Source organism: Taeniopygia guttata, chromosome Z (assembly GCF_048771995.1).
Source record: "Taeniopygia guttata chromosome Z, bTaeGut7.mat, whole genome shotgun sequence".
NCBI lineage: Eukaryota > Metazoa > Chordata > Aves > Passeriformes > Estrildidae > Taeniopygia > Taeniopygia guttata.
In genome coordinates, this window is record NC_133063.1 from 63,401,426 (window position 1) to 63,423,731 (window position 22,306).

General features: G+C 42.3%; 1 protein-coding gene and 1 long non-coding RNA gene across 2 annotated transcripts; both read right to left on the reverse strand.

The window, feature by feature from the left end:
• Positions 1-76: 76 nt before the first annotated feature.
• Positions 77-6,562, reverse strand: LOC140681999 (uncharacterized). Its single transcript, XM_072922838.1, has 8 exons — positions 6,551-6,562; positions 6,356-6,484; positions 3,945-4,076; positions 3,487-3,618; positions 3,030-3,161; positions 1,332-1,466; positions 719-1,054; positions 77-294 (listed from the first exon to the last, which is right to left on the reverse strand). Exons 1-8 carry the CDS (start codon positions 6,560-6,562, stop codon positions 79-81), a joined length of 1,224 nt encoding a protein of 407 aa, XP_072778939.1. The 3' UTR covers positions 77-78.
• Positions 6,563-6,808: 246 nt separating this feature from the next.
• Positions 6,809-18,721, reverse strand: LOC140681826 (uncharacterized). Its single transcript, XR_012053010.1, has 3 exons — positions 17,452-18,721; positions 15,369-15,406; positions 6,809-6,940 (listed from the first exon to the last, which is right to left on the reverse strand). It is a non-coding gene; the product is annotated as an uncharacterized lncRNA (long non-coding RNA).
• Between the last annotated feature and the right edge of the window lie 3,585 nt (positions 18,722-22,306).

The window sequence follows — 22,306 nt, forward strand, 5'->3', positions numbered from 1 at the left end:
AAGTTCATGGCCAGATTCATGTTCCATTTTCATGGATTTTCTGAAGGATCACTGCCACAATGACCATTCTGCTTCCTCTCAAGGATTCCTTTCCCACTCCAAGGGCTTCAGACACATTTGCAGCTCCTTGTTCAAATGTGTCCACTTTTCCTGCACCATCTTCAGGTCATGCTCAACTTGTAGTAACTTTGGTGGGGATGGTTCCTGTACCTCATGCCAGGCCTGGGGCTCTTCATTGCCACTCATTTGCTGGAAGTCTTTGCAGGCTGCCCGGTGAGATGTCAACATTTGCACCTCAAGTCAAACAGAAGAAAGCAGTCAGAGACTACGGCTTATCCCTGTCAGTCAAGAGTCATTGACTGTGAGGAAAGGGAAAGAACAGATTTACAAGGGGTACAGACAGCTTGTTTCAATCCTCCGTCTGGGTCACCATGTTCCCCTGTAAAAACACCTCAAGAAACAAGGAGAGCAGGAACAGGCCAGCAGGAATCAATTTGGATGACTGCTGGCCAAAAGGCCAAAGGACAAGTCCCACTGTCCAGGGCAGCAGTTGAGATTCAGCACACCAGGAAATGTCCTTCAGAGTGTCTGGGGCACACACTACAGCAGGATGGCACTCAGAGGCATCACCTCACTCCCTGAAGCCCTGCACTGGAAAGGCAAGAAGGGCAGAAACCACCCGTTTGGTGACTGCAGTGGCTATCCCTCTTTCACTCACTTGCTCTTGTAGAGCCTGAGGGAGACGATTAAGTTTTTCTCTGATGATTTTCATTTCTTCTTCCTGCCTCTTCTCCTTTGCCTTCATCTTAGTGTCAATTTTCTGAAACTCCGTGTCCAGCTGTTCCTTCAAGTTCTGTAAAATACAAGAAAGAGGATCTTTCATGAGTGGAGTGGCTGCCACTCTTTCACTCACCTGGTCTTGTTGATCGCCCCTCTGCTGACGGAGATTCATCTCCTCTTGAATTCTTCTCATGTCTTCCTTGTTCCCCTTCTTCACTTCCATGATGGCACTCTGAGCCCCGGGCAGCTCTGCTTGTGACTCTGCCTTGATGTTCTGTACACACAAATGCAGAGCAAGTGACTGGGAGCTGCCATCAGGCTCAGCTTTTTCCTCTCGCAGCTTCAAAATCCCATTTATTCAGCCACTTCTTTCTGCTTCCCTACCCACCTCTGCTTCCAGTGCAACCCTCCTGTCCCAGTGCTGACTTTGGCAGATTCCAAGGCTCTGTGCTTTCAGTGCCTCTGGGACTCCTGACCTCCTCAGTCCCAAGAGCTCCATTTTATGCCCCTTTTCCTGCCCTTCCCTCTGAAACCTGGCAAGTCAGGCTTACCTGGGCATTCTCCTGTGGCTCTTCCACCTGCTGCCTGAGCTGCTCTTCCTGCTCTCGGGCTGGGAACAGCTCTCCCCGAGTCTGCCATGGCATCTCTGACAAAGCAGGCTGCTCCTGCTCTTTCTCTGGAAGGACCTGCACAGAAAGCAAGAGAAGATGGGTTTCAACTTTCCATACAACATTTGAGGACCAAGACTCAAGGACTGATGGGCTCACACGTTCCCAAAGCACTGTGCTGCAGCTCTCCTGGGTCATTCTCTGCCCATGAGGAGGCACAGATGCCAAAGTGACCCTGGCACTGCAATCAGGGGCCATCTGGGGCTGAAGCTCAAGCAGCCTCTGAGGCAGCTGACAGGGAAGGTGTGGCATTTCTCAAGGGTCTACTGAGGGCCTCCCTCTGCTTCTGCCTTGCTCTGTTTGTCTTTCAGTAGTGACTGACACCCCACCCTGTCCCACAGCTCCATCCTGGCTCTGCAGGTGGCTTCCTCTGTGAGCTCAGCCCTTGTGAGAGACACTTCTGGAGTTCATGTTCTCTTCACCAACTAAAGCATGGAATTCTTCCACCTCTCTGGGACAGGCTGAACATTAAAGCGTTAACAGGGGGCTTCAGGAAGAAGAGGCTGGAGGAGGAAACCATGTCTGAGGGGAAAAAACCACCACATCTGGAGGAGGAAACAGCTCTGCCTGCTCAGAATCGGTCATCGGAACATGTCTTTAATCCTCTCCTGAAAGGGATGCTTTATGAGAACTTTGCACCTCCAACTGCTTTGGACCAAAGCCAAGAAGATTCAATTATGCAAATGTTACATAGATAGATAGATAGATAGATAGATAGATAGATAGATAGAGAAACAGACAGACAGATCTCACTGTTATAATCTCTCTTTACTATCATTTTTGTTCCTACATACATCAACACTTGGTAGCCATTGCCCCAGTCAGCAGCAATCCCGAGATTGCTCTCCTGTTCCTTCAATAAACCACACTCTCAGGGAATCTGGAGCATTTAGGTCCTTATGGAATACAAGAAGATCCAGAGCATTGCACTAGGAACTGCACTCTTGCAGCATCTGTGCTTGGCCAAGTGCTTCTCTTGGACTCGACCACAGTGACACTGCTAAAGGGGCTGCAATCAGGAATAAAGGCTAGGCCCTCCCAGCTTCTCTGATCTTTGAGGACCAGCTGGAATGCAAGAGCACTGATTTCCTGCTCAATTCCCAAACACCACACCTCCTGATTTCCTGGGTTGCAAAAAGACACAGGGACTGTTAATATGAAAGTGAAGAGCAAGGCCCTGTTGACTGGCCTGGCACCACAACAGCTCCCTGCCCCAAACAATGTGTTCTCATGCAAAAATACTGCATCCTCCAGAAAGGCCCCCTTACAAAAGAAAATGCAAGCAGAATCTTTACAAGCGCAGAAAAAGGGTAGGAAAGATGGAGGAAAATCCATCTGCATTGCTAAAAACCAAGAAATTGAACAGGAATTCCCCTCCTAATAAAGGAACAAAAACAAGACAGAAGAGCCACAGATGCCAGTGGCAAAAGCACTAGGATAACGTGAGGAGATATTTGCCGATGAAACGGCCCATGTGGCAAGATCTCAGCATCCTCAGCCAGCAACAGCAAGGGCTGGCTCATCAGAAACTTGCAGCTCTGTCTTGCACTAAAGACAGCACCACCCACAACGGGCACTTACTGGCTCCAAAGATTCAGGCTGTGCTGTGACCACTGATGGAGCCTCGAGGTCATACTGCTCAACTTGCTCTCGTTTGGCTTCTTCACCAAGAGGAGACGGAGCCAGGGCAGACACTGCTGTTGTCTCTATCATCTGTGGCAAGAGAGAAGCATGAGGGACAGGCTGTTGCCTATCATTTAAAACTGCATTTCTTCTCACATCTACCACCATATCTTGCAAGGAAAATTGAGAAACTTTGATTACAATGGGATTCTAAAGTGCTCTCATGTCTTAAAATTGGCTACTACAACTGTAATGCAACTTGCTCTGATTTAAATATCCCAACCTGTCGACTATCAGGTGACAATGATCGATTTGTGTAAGTGACCTTGTAATTCTTGAAAGCTAAGAAATGCAACAGTGAAACTTGCTGCTCTGCCTTGCACTAAAGACAGCACCACCCACAACTGGCACTTACTGGCTCAGGAGATTCAGGCTCAGGCGTGACCACTGATGGAGCCTCGAGGTCATACTCCTCAGTTTGCTCCTCTTTGGCTTCTTCACAAGGAGCAGAGGGAGCCAAGGCAGACACTGTTGTTGCCTCTGTCATCTGTGGCAAGAGAGAAGCATGAGGGACAGGCTGTTACCTCTCATTTATAACCTTCTATCTTCTCCCATCTACCACCATATCTTCCAAGGAAAATTGAGAGACTTGGATTACAATGGGATTCTAAGGCACTCTCATGGTATTGAAATTGGCCAATCCACCCATAATGCAAATTGCTCTGAATTAAATATTCCACCCTGCCTACTATCAGGTAGCAATGATCTATTTGTGTAAGTGACCTTGTAATTCTTGAAAGCTCTGAAATGCAACAGTGAAACTTGCAGCTCTGCCTTGCACTAAAGACAGCCCCACCCACAATGGGCACTTACTGCCTCAGGAGATTCAGGCTCTGGTGTGACCCCTGATTGAGCCTCAAGGTCATACTCCTCAATTTGCTCCTCTTTGGCTTGTTCACCAGGAGGAGAGGGAGCCAGGGCAGACACTGCTGGTGTCTCTGTCATCTGTGGCAAGAGAGAAGCATGAAGGACAAGCCGTTACCTATCATTTATAATCTCGTTTCTCCTCGGATCCACAACCACCTCTTAAAAGGAAAAATTATCCACTTTGTTAGCAATGTGATTCTAAGTCACTCTGACCAGATTAAAATGGGCTAACTCAACAGAACTCTATTTGATGCACTCTATGTATTTGACAGTCCTTCCTGGCTGCCATCAGCAAGCAACTGTGCCTTGGCACAAAGGAGCTTTTGGCTCTTTAAAGCCCTGAAATGCAAAAGTAGGAAATAGCCAGCAAGGCCTTTGCTGTTGCTGCGGCAGACATGGAAAACTCAAACTGGATCAGAATCCCAACCAGTGCAAGGAAAGGGCAGGAAACGTTGTGAAGAAGCATCTGTGCTTGTTGGAAAATGAGAAAATCAACAGGGCTTTACCTCCTAACAAACCAAGTCAAACCAAGTCAAACCAAGTCAAAAGTGTCCCCTCCTCAGGTGGCTACAGCACTTGGAGGCAGTGAGGGCATGTTTGGCAGGGGAACAGCCATGGTGATGAGCACTGTCACATATGGATCTATGGAAGTGTGCCTGAAGGTCCCTCACGGGCCTCCCATTGTCCAGGCTGAAACACCCTGAGCACCTCCTCCTTGGCCTTGGGCTCCACACCCTTCCCCAGCTCCCGTGTCCTTCTCTGCACACGCCCAGCGCCTCAAGGACTTCCTGCTTCAGAGGGGCCCACATGTAGACACATCAGTGTGGAGTTGTGCTCGCCCTGTATATCCCCTCATAATGGTTTGTCCCTCCATATCCCCTCTTTGTATCCGTTTGCTTCATCCCAGCTTTCCCATCAGCACCTGTATGTCCATCAAACCCCAAAATCCCTGACTCATCCCCCTGTCTCCTCCCAGGTGATGTGTCCATCACCTCGTGACCCTTCCCCTTTGTCCAGAGCCTTCTCCCAGGGTCACCAGGTAACTGGACCCTGGCTTGGGGCTCCTCCCCCACCCCCTCCTCAGTGGTCACTCTGAGGCCTTGCCCCCAGAGAGCCACTCCCAAGTCCTTCCTCTGTTGGCTGCTCGGGTTTCCCCATCCCCCTATATCTGGCTCCTCTGGGCAGGGACACCCTCTCTTGCTCTGGATGTCCTTCGGGTTTGGATGTGGCCTGGGATCTCTCCAGGCCCTCATTAAATTTCGGAACTAATCCTGAGGAGGAGCGCCTCTTTCTCTTGCTTGTTGGACCAGCTTGTCTTTGAACTCACGAGGGAGCTTCTCAAAGCCCCCCAGGATCCAAGGAGAAGTTCCCTCCCTCTGCCCGACTCGCCCCATTGCCCAGCTGGATGGGGTGCACTGGGGACTGATCACCCGTGGATTTGAGGGTGACACGCAGCACAGAAATTCCAGCTATGGTTGCAGTGCTGCCCAGCCCAGGGGGACAGTCACTGCCCTGCTCCTGCTGCCCCATTGCTGCTGACACAGGCCAGGATGCCCTTGGCCTTCTTGGCCACCTGGTCAGGTCCTGGCCCACTTTCAGCTGCTTTTGACCGGCACCCCTGGGTCCTTTTGGCCCACACAGCGTCCCGGCCACAAAGTTGCCCATTGGACTAAAAATACAGCATCCACCATTTCAAAATGTCCTTCCTCTTCTGAGCAACACAAGACTGCAGTCATGGACTTGCAGCTTCACCTCCCCCCGGCCCCGCCTCCAGGCTGCAATGCACTTTTCAAAGCTGCAGACTACACCAAAAAATGCATCCACAGAACCTTGCTTTTTGCCTCACAAGAGGGCTTCACAATTATAAACTTAGTTTCTTTGGCCAGGTCTTGTCCCCCACAGATTCATGGACAATACACTCGTCTACTTGCAGCTTATCAAAAGTCACAAGACAGCTGAGCCGCACACTTTGTAGAACTGAATAAATACTCAAGAAACTGCAGACCCATTTCACCAGCCAAACACGTATTTCCCCAAAGGGAAAGCAAACAAACCAAGCCCTGAGACCTCCAGCACTACCTTGTGCTCCCTTGGCCATGGGCCTGCAGAAGCCCAAGAGACAGAGCTTCACTGAGTTGAGCAGCCAGACCCTCATCCTGAGGCAACAGGCTTTGGTGCCGAAACATGACAGGTCCAAGGCCAATTTCTAGCTGGAGGTCACTGCCTGCAGGAAATCGCTGGGTCCTGGCAGGACTCCAGCACTCAGCATCCTCGGCCAGCAACAGCAAGACCTGACTGGTCAGAAACTTCAGCTCTGCCTTGCACTAAACACAGCACCACCCACAACAGGCACTTACTGGCTCAGAAGATTCAGGCTCAGGTGTGACCACTGATGGAGCCTCGCGGTCATACTTCTCAATTTTTTCCTCTTCGGCTTCACCAGGAGGAGAGGGAGCCAGGGCAGACACTGTTGTTTCCTCTGTCCTCTGTGGCAAGAGAGAAGCATGAGGGACAGGCTGTTGCCTATCATTTATAACTTCCTATATTCTCACATCTACCACCATTTCTTCCAAGGAAAATTGGGAAACTCCAATTGCAATGGGATTCCAATGCGCTCTCATGGTATTAAAATTTGTTAATCCACCTGTACTGCAAATTGCTCTGAAATAAATATTCCAGCCTCCCTTCTATCAGGTAGCAATGATCTCTTTGTAACTGACTTTTTGAATTTTGAAAGCTCTGAAACGCAAAAGCGAAACTTGCAGCTCTGCCTTGCACTAACGACAGCACCACCCACAAGTGGCACTTACTGGCTCAGAAGATTCAGGCTCTGCTGTGACCCCTGATGGAGCCTCACGGTCATACTGCTCAATTTGGTCCTCTTTGTATTCTTCTCTAGGAGCAGAGGTGGCTGGGGCAGACAGTGACGCTGGTTTTGTGCTCTGGGGCAAGAGAGAAACATGAGGGACAAGCCGTTACCTCCTTCCTTCTCACATCTACCACCATATCATCCAAGGAGAAAGCATAAAAATTCAGAGTAAAAGGATTCTAAGCAACACAGATCAAATGAAAACGGGCCAATTCAACAGAACTGTATATGGATATGAAGCTGATATTCTTCCCTGGTTGCCATCAGCAAGCAATGTTGTATCTGTGTCGCTATAGGACACAAGAAAGCACAACGCGAGCTAACTGCTACTTTGCAAGGCAAAAGAGAAAGTTTATTTTCTGACTCTAACTTTTATACTTCTCCAAAGGTGACAGTGGATTGGAGAGTGAATGGGCCACCTCTCCAAAGATATTGCACAAAGCACTAGTACATCAAGTTTCTCCACCCCCATGGAGGAATGCAAAACAACACGTTATTTACAGAAACTGTGTGGGAAAGTTTCCCAATAGAATGTAAACTCAGAAGGCTTTAGAAAACTCAAGAATCAGGACGACATATCTGCAAGACAGAGCTTTTAGCTTGTGAGAGCTCGGAAATGGAAAAGTAAGAAAGAGACATCTATGCCTTTGCTATTGCTGCTGCAGACATGGAAACCTACAACTGGATCAGAATCTCATCCAGTGCTGGAAAAGAGCAGGAAACATTGTGAAGAAGCATCTGTGCTTGTTGGAAAATGAGAAAATCAACAGGGCTTTTCCTCTACTAAACCAGCAAAACAAAAATGCAACAAACAATAGGCAGGGAGTCTCTCCGACACCAGCGTCGAAAGCACTGGGATGCAGTGAGGGTATGTTTGGCAGGGAATTGGCACTTGTGGTGAGCAGTGTCATGTACGGATCTATGGAAGTGTGCCTGAAGATCTCTCAACAGCCTCCCATTGTCCAGGCTGAAACACCCTGAGAACCTCCTCCTTGGCCTTGCGCTCCACACCCTTCCCCAGCTCCCGTGTCCTTCTCTGCACATGCTCCAGCCCCTCAAGGACTTTCTGCTTCAGAGGGGCCCACAAGTGTTTACGAATATAAAAGGGTAAAAACCTTTCTAAAGTGTAAGAAGTCTTTAGAATGTAGACATACTTTTGAGAAATGTTGGGAAATTTTAAAATAATAAGCACAATCAGGATCATAAAATCAGGATCTAAATCATTAACAAAAATTTGAAAATTTATAAAGCTGAGACCAAGAGTTGCAATAGTAACAAACTACTAAGGAACCAAGCTGAGACTTCTTTGAGCAGAAAGCCCAGAACTGTGTCTAGAAACCAAGATAGATTTCTCTCAGAGCTCAGTTGCTGCAACAATAATCTGCCTAGTTCAGAACATGATGTAGCAACGTCTGATTAGAAAAAGATAGGGCAATATCTTTTGGAAAAAAAAGAGATTTTAAGTTTTTAAATGAAGAAATTTTAGCCATGCCAGTCTCTTATGGGAGGGATAATAGTAGGCCTATGTATTAATCACTCTCACATTATAACATCGAAGAGTGAAATCAAAGTTTGAAGGAAAGCAGAATTAACTCTCTTTATTTTAATTATGTGTTTTTTTACTCTTATGAACTCATGCCAACTTATTGTCGCGTTGTGGCAAGTCTGATTTTAACTAATTCACAATTTATGTTATGAGAACTCCAGCAGAAGATACCTATTAAGGTTTTATGGGAAAAATATGTTAGTAGTACATATGAAAAATTTTCAGAAGCTAAGTTGTCTAGCAAACTGCCATATGATAAACCAGAAACACAAACTTTGTTCCTAGGTCATTGTTGAGAGATATTAAACAAGCTGCAAGAAAAACTTTAATTTCAGTCAAATCAACAAGTACTCCTCTTAAAGCATATTTGACCATGACACAAAGAACAAATGAATCATATGGTACATTTTTAGATAAGTTAATACAAGCTATGGAAAGACAATGCCCTGATAAAGCAGCTCATTCTTATATTCTCCAAAACCTAGCATTTGTAAATGCGAATGATGATTGCAAAAAAATTATTTCTACATTACCCAAACAGCCTCCAACTGTTATTCAAATGCTTTCAGCTTACAGTAAAATTAGCACTCTACAGTATCTTGCTACAGTACAATCTCATGATTCACTAAGAAACAAATTTTAAAAACCAATTGAAGAACAGACAAAACTTTTTGAAAAAACTCTTGCTGCTGTTCAATGAACCTTTACTAAAAAGTCCTGCTTCAGATGTGAGAAGCCTAGTCATGTGATAAAGAATTACCCTGATCCAATAAGAAAATCTGAAGTACCTTCTGTTTGTCCTCAATATCAAAAAGGGAAATATTATGCAAAAAATTGTCATTCTAAATTTGATATAGATAGTAATCCCCTACCGTTAAACTCCAAGCAAAGCGCGACCCATCGCGTGGTGAAACAAGTAATAGCAACCCAGAATCCAGGGAATTTTCCCCCTTAGCCTTCACTAGGGGACCTCAAAGCCAAACACAATATCTACCTTTACCACCAGTACCACAAGACGTTCCTTCCTATTACCTCCAAGGACAAAACTGGAGTTAGCAAACTCAAAATTAATATGGTTTTTGAAAAATTTCTGTTATGAATGTATACCTACAGGTCTGATTAACAAATCACAACAAAGACAAGAATTTTTAATTATTATAGAGAAAGACAACAATACAAGTCTTAGACTATTAATTTTTCCAGTTATCATTTCAGTAAACTGCAATGAAGAGCTAATAGTTTTAGCTCTTCCCCTTAAAGCCCCAACAGTAATTCAACCTTAGAAACCTCTTGCTTTTACAATTGCTTTACCTATAGACATAATCAAACAAAATGTATCTCAACAAAATGCTTTGTTAACCAATCAAACGGTGTACCAAGTTGATCCAGATGTGTTTTCTACTCTAATGCTACATGTCTTCTAAGTAGAACATACTTAGAAGTATGTTCTAAACCAACCAGAACTGACTTGTGGCCTAACTCATCGTGGTAGAACAATTATGTTACAGGCATACCAGATACGGTGCAGATGTCTCAGTAATTTCTCTCCTGTTTTAGCCCATAACTAACACCTAATATCACCTATGAGAACACTCACAAGGATCAGAAGAACTACTGTTTGTTTAGAAAGTGAATCCATGATTACTATTACAAGTCTTGAAAGGAAGACAGCTGCTGTACGTCCCTCTCTATCAATAATTCCTAGAAACTGGCCTCTCGTCATCATCGATATAAAAGACTGTTTCTTCAACATACCACTTCATCCTGAAGATGCCCCAAGATTTGCCTTCTCAGTTCCAGTCATCAAGCAAAGAAAGCCAATGCAAAGATATCACTAGAAATCTTTACCACAAGGGATGAAGAATTCTCTAACAATTTAACAATATTTTGTCACACAAGTACCGTGTACAGCTTGACAGAAGCATCCACAGTCCACGATTCTACACTACATAGATGATCTACTCATTGCAGCACCAACACAGACAAAGATAAAACAAACTTGTGACAGCGCTGTTACTGAGATCCAAAAGACTGAACTAGAATTTCTACATCTAAGATACAAGAAATCCCACCCTAAAAATATCTAAGATAGAAGATAACAAAACAAACAATTTCACCCCAAAAGATACAACTTCAAGTCAACATCAACACTTTGCAAGATTTACAGCAACTTTTAAGAGAAATTAACAAGATGAAACCTATTTTGAAAATTACCAACGATGAACTTGCTCCGCTTTTTGATCTACTGAGAGAAAACTTTGACATTAAATCTCCCAAGATTTTAACACCTGAAGCTCAACTCAGCATAACAAGTCACAAAAACTTTCCAAAGAAGACAAGCCCATCATTATGCTCCAAAGAAACCTTTCTTCCTGACTGCTTTGAGACAGAAGCTACAACTTTATAGCCTCATTTTCCAATGAGATCCATCTGAGAAAAATCCATTATTAATAGCAGAATAAGTTTTTCTTCCCTACAAGTCTCCAAAAACAGTTTCTACAACCCTAGAGATAATAACACAAATTGTAATTAAGGTCAAAGCAAGACTATTAACCTTAACAGGCAAAGACTTTACAGTTCTATATTTACCTTTAAATACAGATTATTTAGATTAGACATTACAAAATTCAGATGATTTAGAAAATGCATTGTTAAGTTTTTCAGGTGTTTGTTCCATTCATTATCCAAGTCACAAATTATTACAAACAAAATTGAGTTTCAAAAAAAGCCCTTGCTAAGTGAAGGGCCTTTAAGTAATACAACGCTCTTCACTAATAAGTCAAGAAAAACACATAAATCAGTAACTGTATAGTTAAATCAAACAACAAAAAATTAGAAATCGAATATTCCAATAGTAGAAAGTTCTCCTCAAGTAGTTAAACTAGCTGCTGTTGTTAAAGCTTTTCAGCTATTTTCAAAGCCTTTCAATTTAATTACAGATTCTACCTATGTTACTAATGTAAGTAAAAAAATAGTTTTAAAAAATATTAGTAATAATAATTTATATTGCTAGCTTTCATGTCTTCATAAAATTTTACAACACAGAACTAACCTATATTTTATTTCTCATATTAAAGCTCATTCATCTTTACCAAGATGTTTAGCAAAAAGAAATACAAGAACAAATAAATGGACCATAGTTATCTCAAACACATTACCAAACATTTTTGAGTACACAAAATTGAGTCATACCTTTTTTCATCAAAATACACAAGCACTTGTACACTTGTTTCGTATCTCTAAATCCCAAGCTAAAGCTATCATTACAGTTACCCTGATTGTCAGCTTGTGCAAACCCCTGTTTCTACAACAACTCTTAATCCACAAAGTTTATAAAATCTACAATTATAACAAACATCACTAAATACCCTTCTTTTGAGATATTTAAAAATATTCAGGTTTCAGTAGATTCACTATCAAGTACAGATTTTACCTCTATCCACACAAGAGAACAAGTAATCGTACCTATCAACATTTTTTACAAACATTTACTTCATTACGTGTACCCCAGGAAATGAAAAAAAACAATAGCTCCACATAATTATCTCAAAAAGTAGCAACATTCCTAATAAATTAAAATGTTCATCACACCTTTAGTATTCCCCACTCCCCCACAAATCAAACAACTGTTAAAAAGACACATCACACATTAAAACACATTTAGATCAACAGAAGAGGGGAGCAGAAGTAATACCACAGATAAAATTAAGTAAAGCTTTATGTGTTAAAAATTTTTTAAACAGTTCTTTTGCAGAACCAGATCCACCAACTTTTAAGCATTTTACAAATAAGACACAAACAAAACTAAAAAAAAAATCCTCCTGTTTTAATAAAAAGCCTTGAAACAATTTTCCTTTCCAATTAATAACTTAAAGCAAAGAGTATACTTGTATTTCTACAAGTACTGGAAAAGCAAAGTGAATTCCAATAAAGAATGTCAAACCATACAACACACCAAAACACACTAACAAACCCAAAAGTCAAAGAGCAAACACACAAACGTAAGCTAAACAGAGACTACAAGTCACGCCTAATGTTCCTATGTCACCTGTAGAATCTGCAAACTTCAATTTAATGATAATGATAAATGTGTAAAGAGCTTGTTCCGTTGAGCTCTTTTAACAAAAACATAAAAAAGAAGGATTTATTATTATCATTAGATTCTAAAAAATTAACATTCTAAACTCTCCAAAAAATGCAGTTTAAAAGTTAAAATATATAGAAAATTCTTTTAACAAAGAGTAACTCAACAAAAATAATATGAAAGAAAATCAGTTCACTTTATGTTTTCTAACTTTGCTTACTTTTTATAACGCAAATTTTCCTATACAAAACCAAAACCAAATGTCTAAGTCACATTAACCAAAGCTACAAGATCAGATACCAAATGTATGTCTCATTCAAATCCAAAAAAGCCTTTTTCAATCTGGTTAGTTAGTGTACCACTAAAAAATTAGCCAATACCTATATAACACGATCCTTTAACAAAAAAGTGACTTAATAACAAACCAAGTGAAATTACTAATAGAAACAATCCCACAAGGGATTAAAGTCTCTAGAACAAACAACTCCTCAAAACAAGTTCAGAACCCCAAGAATTAAAGATCCTTAGTTCCTGAACAATAAATTTCTGTGTCACATTTTCAAGAAACAATTAGCAAAAATATAATTCTCCAAAATATAATGTTATTCACTCTTACTATGAATATAAAAATTTACGTTTTTAGTGCAATTACTCATACACTGTAGATAAAAATCTAAAATTAACCAATATCCACAGAAATTACCAAAATGTTATTAGTTCATTTGTAGAACTAAAACATAGCAAAACATTCCATCATACCCTAAAGACAAACCATGTAACATTAGCACACTCACTGTAATAACACCCAGTACTAAAACAGTTTCAAAAAAGACAAGAAAAAAGATCTATTAATATATACCCAAAAGATTACAATAGTAATTTCAGTCTGTTAAAAAAAAACCACAAAATATTTCAACAAGCTTTTTTTTACCTACAATTGCTTCAGAAACAACATTAAGACAAATAGATAAGATTAAATATTAACTAAACAAACAAACTAATACCACATCCAGTGCACTCAGTAACATGCGAACTGACGTCAGCAGTGTCCAACAAACTCCAAAATCAAACAACCATTAATTTCCTTTTCTAACACATAAACAGAGTTGTAAAGAATTCAAAAGAATGTGTTACATAAATTTGTCTAATCATTCTAAATCCATTCACAAAAACATACAAAAACTTAACATCTACAATTAAAAATAAAGAAACATAGTTAAACAATTGATTCAGTAAGTAGAGCTTAACTCCTTAATCAAAACAACTTTACAAGTTAAGTAAAATCTTGTTATTATAATATTAATATTAATTCCTTATTCACTTCATTATTCACAACAAATTACAAACTCATCAAAAAAGTTTTTATTGTCCAAAAGAAAAATACAAAAGAAAAATTACAAACAATGCACAAAACCTCACCAAAACTAATTAAAGTCACTCACAAATTAAACCTTGAAATTGAGACCTTAAAAATGCCAAAATTTATCAGAACCTAATACAGATACTAAACCTTACTTTACCCAACATTAATAATGCTTTAACTTAAAATTATGGAGCTTAAAACAAAGTACCTTCATATAAAAAGTTTATACATTTTTTCCTAAATGAATAAATATATGCAGTAGTGAAGCTATATAACACAAAGTAATAAATAAGTGACGAGTCAGAAATAGTTTATTTAAAAAGAGTGGGGAAATTGTAGGAATATATAAAAGGTAAAAAACTTTAGAAAGTGCAAAAAGGCCCCAGAAAGTAGACACAAAGCTGAAAAAGGCTGGGAAAGTTCAAAACCTTCTCCTGGGAAGCTAGGAAAAGAAGAACCAAGTGAATACATTTATATTTATCATAAGGAACAAGAAAGAACAAGAACTTAGTGATAGTTTGAGATGTCAAAAGTCCTAGATATATGCTTTGCAAAAATAGAAGAAGTTTCAATCTTATATAATGAATTATTGTATATTGTTTGAGGTTCATAGAAGTCCTTCTGTTAATGTTAAACCCACATGGGTCCTTTTCTTACTGGTTAGAGTATAATGACTCTGCACTTTTCTTTTATGCTATTGGTTCAAAGAATATGTAGAAAAAGGCCTTGCATAAACTGCCATCTTGTCTTTGATCTAGATTTGCATGGATGTTCGTTTCTCTGTGTCTCTTGCTTTTTGCTTGTATGATACAGACATAATAAATCCTAAGTCTGCAGCCAGTCCGAGTCCCATCCTGTTCTGTGAGACGCAGACCGATCGGGCAGAAAGTGGACACAGCACTCCCAGCTATGGCCACAGCGCTGCCCAGCCCAGGGGGACGGTCACTGCCCTGCTCCTGCTGCCCCACTGCTGCTGACACGGGCCAGGATGCCCTTGGCCTTCTTGGCCACCTGGCCAGGTCCTGGCCCACCTTCAGCTGCTCTTGGCCGGCACCCCTGGGTCCTTTTGGCCCACACAGCGTCCCGGCCACAAAGTTGCCTGTTCTACTGCAAATACAGCATTAAATTGTCCTTCTAATTCTACAACCACATCTTCTAAGGAAGTATCATGAAGTTTTATAGGGATAGAAATCTAAGTTGCTGTGACTTCAGTTAAAATGGGCTTATTCAACTCTGCAGGAAGTTGTTCTCTCTTAAGTATTCATCCCTGTCTGGTGTCATCAAGCAATGTTCTCTCTGCAAAACTGAGTTTGTAGGTCTTCAAGGCTCTGAGTTGGAAATTAGGAAATATCCAGCTATGCCGTTGTATTTGTTGTTGAAGGCATGAAAATGGATTTTCTTTCAGCCTGCATGCCTGGCCCTCTACAGCCTACTGGTTCTGGCTAAGCACACAGCTTACTCTACAATTGCTAAACAGCACAAACCTGAAATGTTCCTTTCTCACTCACCTTAGGACCAGCACTGCTGATTACATGCTTCAGGTGACCTGTAGTGGGCAAGGGAAAATGAACCAGACGCTGTGAGAAAATTGCCTGGGCTGCTGAATCCCACAGAACAAGCACCACAAACAGAGAGTATTTTCCGTTTCACCACATCCCTCCACGAGACACATTTCATTCACACAACCAGCAAAGAGATCCAGATAATTGTCTTGGGCGTGCCTACCCTTTGGCCTGTTTAGCCATTAAATGGATACAAACATGACCAAGAAAATGCAAATTGTTCTCTAACACTCAATGCTCCTGTTCTACCAAACACATAACACATCTTTTTAAAATCCTCTCCTTACAGTACGTTTGGTTTTTTTTTTCAATCAGTTGCATGCACAATTTCTCATTAACTTGCTGGAAACAGTTGCCCAGAAAAGCTGCCCCAAAATTCCACTATGATGTGGCAGCTCTATTGTGACACAGCACAGCAGCAGCTCCAGGGTCCAGGAGCAGACACTCACTGCTTTGGAGTTTGCACTTCCTTGCAAAGGGAATCACTATTTTAACACTCAGTCAAGGGTCAAGTTAGACAGTCAAATCCTTTCATGACAAAATGTAGAAAGAAAGAAGCTTTCCCTGAATTCTGGGAAATACTGCAGAGTTGTTAGAAGGCCTTCCAAGAAGGTCTCCAGTTTACGTTTTCAAAGCTGTCTTGCTTGTGACAGCAAACTGAGGAGATGACAGACTCTACTGCCTCAGACTCTCCCGTGGATGGAACAGAACCCCTGCAGGTTCCCTTGCAAATGCTGCCCTGTGGCTACAGAAATCCCCTTGTAGCTGAACTCCTTGACAGGAGCTTTACCAAACCAGTGGCACCCTAGTGCTCTTTCTGTTTCAAAATAGCTCAGGCACTAAGAAAGAGCAGGAAGACATACAAAAGCCACGTTCGGGTACACCCAGGGAAAACCTCTACTTACGTGCCAGGTTAGCGAGGTAATAGCTGGAATAACAAACGCCATAAACTCCAATAGCTACAGCAGCAACCTTCTCAATCATTGTAGCACTGCTGTGCAGATTTGCTCCACCATCAGAAAAATCAAGGCTCTTGTCAGTGGGCAGCTCCCACTGACAAACGCCTCAAGCAGGAGGATGCTCCTGCCCTGAGCGAGCCCTAGGGCTGCTCTGACACTGAGGCCTTCCGTGCACCAAGACAACCTTCTGATGCCACCATGACCACATGGCAACCATGCCCTGACATCACAATGCAAGCACTCTATATTGGCCAGTGAATTTAGGCAGAGCAATAACCAACCTTCCGTACAGCAAACGCAAAATAGCTGGGGAAGTTCTCCTCTGTCACAAAGCAGCACAAATTCCCCTCGTGGGCCAAACCCTGTTGTTCAAGGGATCCAAGAGTAACTCCAGGAGTGCACCAAGCACCTACAGCCTGTACCCGAACTGAGCACTCAGATGGGACCCAAGCAAAGGAAACCAGACCAAGAAAATGGCCCAGAGCATTGCACACCTGAGAAACAACCCTCACTTTTAAAAATTTAAAGGTTTATTAAATCTTAACAAAGGACTGAATAAGGAAAACTTGCAGCACTGGGAGTCTCTATGAACATTACATAGAGCAGCTCATCTATCAAATGGTTGCTCTGCCTTTTATACCCTTCATCCTGCCAAAGTTTTGTCAAAGTTTTGCCATCCACTGGTGGAGATTTCTTTCTTACCTCTTGACTGGAGGTCAGGTGTTGTTACACCACACCTCCTGGTCACAAGCCGGCCCTCCCCAAAAGCCCTGACTACCAAGGCTATTGCAAGGGGGAGGGGAAATAGGACTATGGGAGCCTATATTACAATAACATCACTATACATTTTTATATCCACATAATATCTACCTCTTAACAGTGAGAGCCAACTGTTACATTACTCATCTATAGCACACAGAGCCAGGAGAGAAGGCACTGTTGGCATAACAGCTGAAACAATTCCTAACAAATCTCCCACATATCTGCACGTTTATTGGATACGCCCAGGGCTCCTGAGGATGTACATCTCTGCCTTTATTCCCCTTTGGAAGCAGTCAAACTGGCAGCACCTGCCCACCAGCAGAAGCTGCTCCGAGCTGGGAACACAACTGGTGGTGCTGATTTCCAGAGGCTTCTGTGTCCCAGGAGAAGATAAGGAAAGAGCGGATTGAGAGGTGCTGGCGCTGCTGCTGCTCTGTGCCAGAGAGCCCCGGCTGGGCAGGGCACGGCGCTGCAGGCTCTTTCTCCTGCCAGAGCTGGGCACACCTGGGAACAAGGCATGGCAACTTGTGGGAAACCAAGAGCTTTGTGGGGGCTGCATTGTTCAGCACACACTCAGGCCATCTGTGACACAGAGTTCTGGCACCTAAAAAGATAAAGGAGAGGCAAATAGCTGGGAGAGGTTTCATTTTGACCTTTCTTACCTGTTCACAGAAGTTGCCAAAATGAAAGTTACAGAGCAGGGCCTGTTCCCTGCTGCCAGCTCAGGATTGGAAAGGAGGCATTTGTTTATTTCAGTACTCGGTGCATAGGGAATCACTCCCCTAACACCTGCACAGCCAGCAATCTCACTTATTAGTTTGTATCCATGGAACTAAGACATATTCAATACTTTGCTGAAATTCACAGGCTAAACATTCCTCCAAATTATTTGACATATTTAAATAATTTCTCAGAATTTATTGACATCAGAGTAGAAGTATCCTGTAGGTCCCTGGTGGTCATTGCCACAGGTTCAGGAGGAGACTCATGCACAAAAGAATCTAAGACACAACTGGGCTTGCCAAGCAAATGTATTCCATTAGTTGCAGTAGCAAATAATACCAACCCCTGGATTCCCAAAAATCCGCTGAGCAGGAGAAGGAGTTGGAGTGTGGTGCTCGGCGACAGGGGCAGGTAGGCAGTGCATTTCCAGGACATGCCCTGGATCAAAACGGTGCACACGTCATCCTTCTCACCCCTCCAGCCCAGAGCCAGGCCTTATACCTCCTGCTCAGGAGTGGAATTTTCCCAGTTACAGCATCAGCTCACACATGGCTGGCATGTGAGATGAGGCCAGGATGGCTCCAGATACTAAGGCCATGCCAACAACGGCTCCATTATGCATTGCTCCCCTTTCAAACCTTAACTGCCCACCGATTGACCCTACATTGTTTCTCTTTCAAGGGTCCTGTTCCCACCCATTAAACAATACACTTTTCTTCATTGTCTTGTCAACCTGCTCAAACACGGATCAAATATGGCAGGGCCTCGGACATGACTCCGGTTCCTGACACAGTCATTTGGGAACTATTCCATTCCTCAAATTCTCCTTTGCTGGTCAAGAGCCTCTTAAAAACATATCTTCCCTTTGAATGCATTCCAGCTACCTTCTTAGCAGGACCACTCTCTTTATTCTCAAGGCTAAAATAGCACTTGCACACATTAGGCACTGCAGTGGGGCAATACGGGGTTCAGCACTGCCTGTTAAAGCTAAAGGGATTCACAAGCTTAAGCCCTATTGAATACACTTGACATTTCTCCTTGCTGTTCTGGGAATCAACACAAGCATTTCATCAATACGCCCTTCAAGTGCTCTTGCTGAGTGAAGCCACATGGCTGTGTCAATACAGCAGCTGGGACTCAGTTTTTTCATGCATAGAAAGCCAATTTTTTATTCACAAAACTAATTTTTATACTGTTTCCACAGACCTCATGTTTAATTCCAATTGCCTGGTTCTTTTCTTGTCCACACAATTCACTGCTTAGAAGGTGTTTTTGTGTGGACTTGCTAAGACTCTCTCTTTTACTCAGGTGTTTACAATTTTCCTTTGTGGACTCCCATTGGACAGATTTCCTGATTATTACAGATGCAGTTTTCTTACCACAAGAGCTTGTTGTGCTAACTGCAGTCATGATTTTTCACATGGGAATTTAGCTAGCTGTACGTAGAAGACATAACAGGCCAGCTGCTCATTTTTAGGAGAGTAAGGCCTGATTTTATAAGGCCTTTCTTTGACAATACCCCCTACCTGTGTGCAACACATTGTGACTTTCTTTGAGAAATTAAGGAAGAAAACACAGATTGCCTACTGAAATATTTCTGCTCTCTTCCAAATCAGTTCACAACTCAAGCAAAACCCTCAGGCGCATCCCCGATTCCCTCTCTCCCAGCAGCTCCAAGCTGCGGCATGGCACAGCTCTTGCTGTGTGCCAGGGAGCACAAAGCAGGCCGGCCTGCTGGCCCTGAATATTTCTGCAAAGCACTCTGCAGGTCACAGCTTTGCTGTGGCTCAGTACAGAAGTGCAGGCGCTGCCTCCCAGAGCTGTGTGAGGCACTGGCTCCTGCAGCCGGGAGCTGACAAGCTGTCCCTGCCTCCCGCTGGCCCATGGTCCCCTGGCACAAGCGCCGTGCCTGAAGGACGCTGCCCTGTGCTCCAGCCTGCCGAGCAGCCCGGCTCCCTGCCCCGGTGCCCAGAGTGCTGCACACACTGCTGACCTTTGCCAGGAGTCGCAGGGCAGTCGGCACAAGAGTGGGAATGCTGAGCCAGGCCACCGGCCCTCGGCTGCCCTTGGCCTTTCTCTCCTCGGGGCAGTGAAATGCCTGCAGCTTCATAAGAGATCTGAGTGGGAGAAGCCCCGGTCAGTCAATCCTGGGGCTTGGTAGCAAGCTCATCTATGATATTTGGTAACATCTCACCCTTCCTGGCTTAATAAAATTTGTAATTTGTTCTCTGTCTTCCATCTATAAGGGCCCTTTGCAAACAGGAAAACAGAAGACAGCATGGGCCGAATGTCCATGGAAACTGCAGTATTCATGTTCAGGATCTTTTATGAGGGAACTCAGGCCACAGGCACAATGCTTATATGTTAGAACTTATCTTTAAAAACCAAAAACCTTCAAACTTTAACTGATTTAACCCTTATAGAAAAGTCTAACTATTAAAAACAACCTGTAACCCATTTATGCCTTGAAGAAAAACCCAACACCCAGAAAACAATCTGTAAACAGAAAAAACAAATTTGTAAGCAAGAAAAAGTTTGTAAGCATGAGAAATAGTTTGTAAATAAATCAAGTTCTTATATAAACTGTCCATGAAGTAGGTAGACTTCAGGATGTTTGTCTATGCTTTCCACTGTCCACTGAAGGGTATTTTAGGCAGCTGAATATCATAGGGTTATTAGAACGTTATATTATTTACTTAAGACTCAAAGAGGGGGGTGTACCCTCAGCCCAACCCCTTTTACCCCCTTCTTCTTTGTATAATAAGAAAAATAAGGACAAACATAGTTTTTGAGCACTGCGTGGATCTCTTTTTCACTATGAGGACTTGAAAAAAAACATTCTTCCGGATGAGTGAGAGTGAAAATTTAACAAAGTAAAAATCTGTTTGGATTTAGGTGAAATGTACCACTTTGAGCTTGCTAGCATATGTGAAATATGTTGTTTAGTCTAATAACTACAGCACTAGCAAAGTTGTCCCAGCTAAGGAAGAGATAAGAAAGACTCCTCAGTCCTTGTAACAGACAGGGCAGAATGACCCAGGTGTTCTTTCTGTACTTTCTGACAAAAACTGAGTCCAAGTGTAACTAGCGCTAAGTGTAACGCAAAATCAGCATAATGAATATGCATGAACCTATTGTGAAATTCTATGCATATGGAAATTAGGGTAATAAAAAAGGATCAGGAGTTCTCAGGGGTGCGCATGTCCATTGAAGGGCAATGTGTCCCGACATGCGTCCACAGCGCTGTGAATAAACATACCGTTCCCTACAAATCTTTATTGGAATTATGGGGTTTTGATTTTTCTCCGCGTTTCATGAGGCTTTTTTCATTTATCTCAATGGAGCATCTAGGTTTCCTAATGTATTTTTCTTTACCAGCCAGGTTCATGGCTTGATCAGGGCCATCAGCTTGGCTGGGGGAGGTTTTTTGTATTTATACTTTAAAAACAAACTTTTAATAATATCTAGTGCACAAAAATTTTAGACACAAATAACAGCGCAAGCAATACACCCTTCTCCCCTTGTTAAAAGTTAGTAATTTTGTTAGTGATTTAATAAGATGACTTTTTACTTTTAAAATGATGACAAGTGGCAGAACTTCAGTTAAAGAACTGTTATAAGTAAAAATTGATCTAGCTAAATTAAAAGTAATAAAACCAGGTTTTATTTAGTGATCAAATTCAGTCTGAGCTAGCTACAATAAAAAGGACAGTGCTGAGCCCGGGATCAGCACTGGATGAGACACAGGTCTGACTGCTACAGCATAGGGTCCTTTATGTTTCACACAAGACTGTCTCTCTTAAGCGGTTTTTATACAGTTTATTTTGCTTGAGGCAGAGTTTCAGTGATCAGGCTTTTTTTCCTATTTAGAGTCTTACATATTTATAGAATTTCTTTTCTCTGTGTTGGGGAGAACAAAATGGTGTCTGGAGAGTGATGTACACCCCTGACTGAGTTACTGGAACTTGGCATTGAGATGTATTTCTCTGGTGACTCTAGCAATCTCAATCTTGGGTAGTTATTGAGAGGATCATTGCTTGGGAGTTACTAGGATCACTTTGAGAAACAATTTATCTCTGGGTAAGCTATCGGTATTTGTTTGTAAATTAAGTTTTCCTCCTTTTTGTCAGGGGTGGTCTCAACATATGTGAGGTAATCTCTTGGCTCAGACTCACATGTTTTATACAAATATTTCTTAGTAATACTAAACATTACATCTATATTTTACTTTATAGGCACAAATTACTCATATTACATATAACAATCCTTCCCCTTTTATATTAATACATTAATTCGTGCTTTTCTAAAAAGCTTTGTATTTAGTGGATTTTCTTTTGATCTTGTGAAACTGTCTTATAATTTAACTAGTTTAGTCCTTAAAAACTCTTAGTTCTCTTTGGTCTCATTACTCTACTCTTCATTTGGAATTTCTTGGTAAAG